Below are 3,927 nucleotides of genomic sequence, written 5' to 3'. Positions count from 1 at the left end.
ACCCGCAAGTCACAAGAAGCGCCTGCTGCCGCCATGCATGCTGCTGCCAACTCCATCCAGACCAGGTGAGAGGAGATGTCCCAAAGTCCCTCCCTGAGTCACATTTGGGTTTCAAAGCTGTGGATTCAGGAATAACCTGAATTTGGGGTGATACCGAACATGCATGTCCTTGAAGGTTTCCCTTCCTTGGAGACTTCTTCATCCAGCATAACGAACTTCGTTTTCGGGCCTCATTGAGCAGCTGTTGGAGAAGGAGCTGCAGTTCAGCACTCCACTTTGCAATGATTTCTGTGGTTACTTGGGGGTTTTAATTGCATGTTTCAGAGTAGGTGCATGTGGCCTACCAGAAGACCACGAACTGGCTTAGGAATTGGGTTCCCCCAGTAAAACCGTTAGATGTATTTGTTTGACTGGGCATTGTGCTCTTTACCCTGCCTTAAGGGCTGCTTCTGCACTCTGCTGCCCAGTGTTAGCTGGGACTGCCAAGAGGTCGAGCTCCCAAACGCCAGTAAAGGCATCAAACCCTGTCCCTTTGAGTAACCAGCTTGAATGATGCTTGTGTGTGAGGTTTTCAGATCCCTGTAAAATAACATAGTGGGTCACAAAAAGGAAGGGAATGCAGTAAAATGATTAAATGTGGCAGGAGCACTCCCTGTTCACTATACAAATCAGCTGGGGGGTTTGCAGATCCATTCCTCCCGGTAAAGGCAACGTTCCAACTGGGGTGTTGGGGATGTAGCAGAGCACGATTAAGGGTGAAAATACTCAGCACCGAAGTCCCTCTTTCCAGGTGGTTTGGATCCCCTGTTCTTTCAAGACTGGGATGGAGGCTCTAGGGTAGCTGAGCTTAAAAGTGCACCCGGTCTTGGGCTTTGGCTGGAGAAGTGAGCTGGGAAATGACTCCTCCCCTTCCTCCGCAGCAGGTTTCCTTTAGCAAACCCACTCCCTTAGAAGATGCGATCATAATGCTCGGTATTCAGAGTAAGCGTCTGTTTCTTCCTTGCCTTCTCTAGGCCCCCTGGTTATCCCAACATGAATCAAGGGGGAATGATGGGCACTGGACCTCCTTATGGGCAGGGAATTAACAGCATGGCCAGCATGATAAACCCCCAGGGCCCGCCCTATCCCATGGGCGGAAATATGGCCAACAACTCGGCAGGTAAGCAGTGCTGCCTGTTGGGCAGTTCACTGATTCCATCGTACTGGTTTGAAAATTGGTGTTAAAGACTCTTTTCACTTCCTAGGGATGGCAGCGAGCCCTGAGATGATGGGTCTCGGGGATGTCAAACTAACGCCTGCCACTAAAATGAACAATAAGGCAGACGGGACACCAAAAGCAGAATCCAAGTCAAAGGTAAAATGTTTGGGGTTTTGTTTTTAATGACTCCCATCCTCTTCGGCATCCAGGGCAACAAAACCATTACACGTTAATTTGGGTTGAACGGTGCATCTGTGCAGTAGCAAGCGTGGTTCCTGCCAGTAGCCTCATTTGGTTTGTCCTCCTACCCCTGAACAGACTTCTCCTTAGCTTGCTTGTCCTTGTAGCCCGGGGTCTGAGCGATGCCCTCTTTGAGGCTGTGTTGTGTTTTGGAGCCTAAGTAAAGAAATGTTTAATATCAGTGTGCTTGAGGAGCCTGAACTCGGCCATCCTCAGCAGAGACCCAGCAGCCCTCAGGAAGGCCAGAAAAGGGACTTTTCTGTCAAAATTTGCAAGTCCTCCTGAGTTCAAGCCTTTATCTAGAATTTCGAATAGCTGATTAGAGTGTTGCTTGGATCGGGAGTGTAAAGGCAAAGACCATGGAACCGAGGTGCTCAGTGTAAGGAGAGTCAGAGGCACTGCCCTTGATGTGTCCAGCCCTGGTGTGTTTGAACTGGGCCAGTGGATCCAAGAGGTTCTTCAGCATTTTTGAGGAAAATTCAAACAGTTTAGGATTTTACTTCTGGGATTCATAAACTGTTTAGAAATGAGGAGGACCGTTTCCCAGTTTTTTGTGAGTAATCATTTTTACTTGTAAAACGATTTAGGATTGGGAATTATCACCTGCTGCAGTGAAAACTGCCAAAGTGTCACCGAACCTGCGGGTGTTTCTGGTGTAGGCTTGGAGCGTGTCTGTTATCGTCTCTCAGCTGGGAGGTGGGACACTAAGGTGTTACAGTTGTTTCACAAACAAACCTCTTACTAATCCTGTTTTGAAGCCACAAGAGAGAGGCAAACAAGTTCTTCAGAGAGTGATTTTTCTTTGCATTACTGATACCAGTTTCAAAAGAACCACCAAAAAAGCAGTTTCTGAGGCCACAGTCTCCTCTTTTGCTACAAAAGCATTTTTAATAGCAGTACTAGCACAGTCCGGACGGAGATGCAGAAGATCTCTCACTTCTGCTTGCATATTCTGACATTTGCCTGTATGTTTGCTGAGCGAGGACCTCTGTTGTGGGTCCATCTCGGGTGGGAACTGGCTGCTTTTGTGCTGCTCAGTCCTGATATCTCTTTCCTTCTCCTAGAAGTCCAGTTCCTCTACTACAACCAATGAGAAGATCACCAAACTCTATGAGCTGGGTGGTGAGCCCGAGCGGAAGATCTGGGTAGATCGTTACCTGGCCTTTACCGAAGAGAAGGCCATGGGCATGACCAATCTCCCGGCGGTAGGCAGGAAACCCTTGGACCTTTACCGGCTCTACATCTCCGTGAAGGAGATCGGAGGACTGACTCAGGTGGGCGTCCAGCAGCTGCTGTGGTGACTGGGAGTTCGTGTTTGGTCACAACCCAATGGGCAACACAGCTCTGGTTCCTTTGTAGCTAGGTGGAAGCCCTGGCTTCCCTTTTAGCTGTGTTTATTTTCTTTTTAAAATAACGCTTATAAAACGCAGTGACCCTCAAGTGAGCCACGTGTCTGCTCTGCCATTGTCTGGCTGAGAACAGTCTGTGGTGGGGTTCAGTTCAAGTGCTTTTTTCCCCTATTTTGGCCAGTGCGAAGATCTTTGCATCTGGCTGTCAGTTGTCCTCATCACTGATTTGGTTTGCAGTCTGTCCCTGTTTGAAGTTTTTTGTAGGTGAGGAAGAGAGTTCACTAGTTCTGGGCATTGAAGACAGCTATATCTGCTCTGCTTAGCCCTTACTGCATCCTTCATGTTAGCCGGGAAGTGGTGATTTCTCCCCCAAAAACCCGTTGGGGGAGATTTTGAGTTGAGAGCCTGTTGTTTGGTTGTGCAGGTCAACAAAAACAAGAAATGGCGCGAGCTGGCCACAAACCTCAACGTGGGCACGTCCAGCAGCGCAGCGAGTTCTTTGAAGAAGCAGTACATCCAGTGTCTCTACGCCTTCGAGTGCAAGATCGAGCGAGGGGAGGACCCCCCTCCAGATATCTTTGCAGCTGCCGATTCAAAGAAGTCTCAGACGAAGATCCAGCCTCCATCTCCAGGTGAGTTTAGACTCTGGTTTAAGGTGTGCAGTGAATGTCTGAACCAGAGAGGCTCTGGCACCGCGCGCCCAACTCCATGGTTCCAAACATCCACCAAGCCCCCGTGTCTGTTTCTAATGAGATGTTCTTGGTCGTGTAGATCGAATACTTCTGTAATGTGGGAGTGACAATACTGGGACCAAGTCAAGCCTCTTGGGATAGTTCAGTTTTCGGGTGTCCCACCTCTGTATTAAGCTTAGGAAAAAGAAGAAAACATAAAAATGTTTATTTTTAATATATGTACGCACACCTCTGTGCTGACTGGTACATCCTGAGAATCTGGTGAGGTCTGGAGTGCCCCCTGCAAGGTGATGGCTGCGTATCCTAGCGGCAGCCCTCGGTTCTGCTTGGCTTTGGGAAGCTGGTGAAAGAGCTGTGCGTGGTTTGCCTATGCGAGCGCAGCCTTCTAGGAGGAAGTGCTGGGTGTGGGCGTGCGCTCATCTTCCTCATGACTGACTCCTTCCTGCCT

At 49.1% G+C, this 3,927-nt stretch overlaps 1 protein-coding gene across 1 annotated transcript in view; it reads left to right on the top strand.

Annotated features, from left to right (window-relative positions):
• ARID1A (AT rich interactive domain 1A (SWI-like)) overlaps positions 1–3,927 on the top strand; it is a 35,382-nt gene that overhangs the window by 20,228 nt on the left and 11,227 nt on the right. The window contains exons 8-12 of the mRNA XM_010141592.1: positions 10–65; positions 1,014–1,159; positions 1,245–1,354; positions 2,503–2,712; positions 3,212–3,419. Coding sequence (XP_010139894.1) covers positions 10–65; positions 1,014–1,159; positions 1,245–1,354; positions 2,503–2,712; positions 3,212–3,419 — 730 coding nt within the window. The remainder of the gene's footprint in view (positions 1–9; positions 66–1,013; positions 1,160–1,244; positions 1,355–2,502; positions 2,713–3,211; positions 3,420–3,927) is intronic.

This window comes from Buceros rhinoceros, unplaced genomic scaffold, assembly GCF_000710305.1.
Source record: "Buceros rhinoceros silvestris isolate BGI_N320 unplaced genomic scaffold, ASM71030v1 scaffold19028, whole genome shotgun sequence".
In the NCBI taxonomy this organism is placed as follows: Eukaryota; Metazoa; Chordata; class Aves; order Bucerotiformes; family Bucerotidae; genus Buceros; species Buceros rhinoceros.
This window is presented reverse-complemented; position numbering and strand designations above follow the sequence as displayed.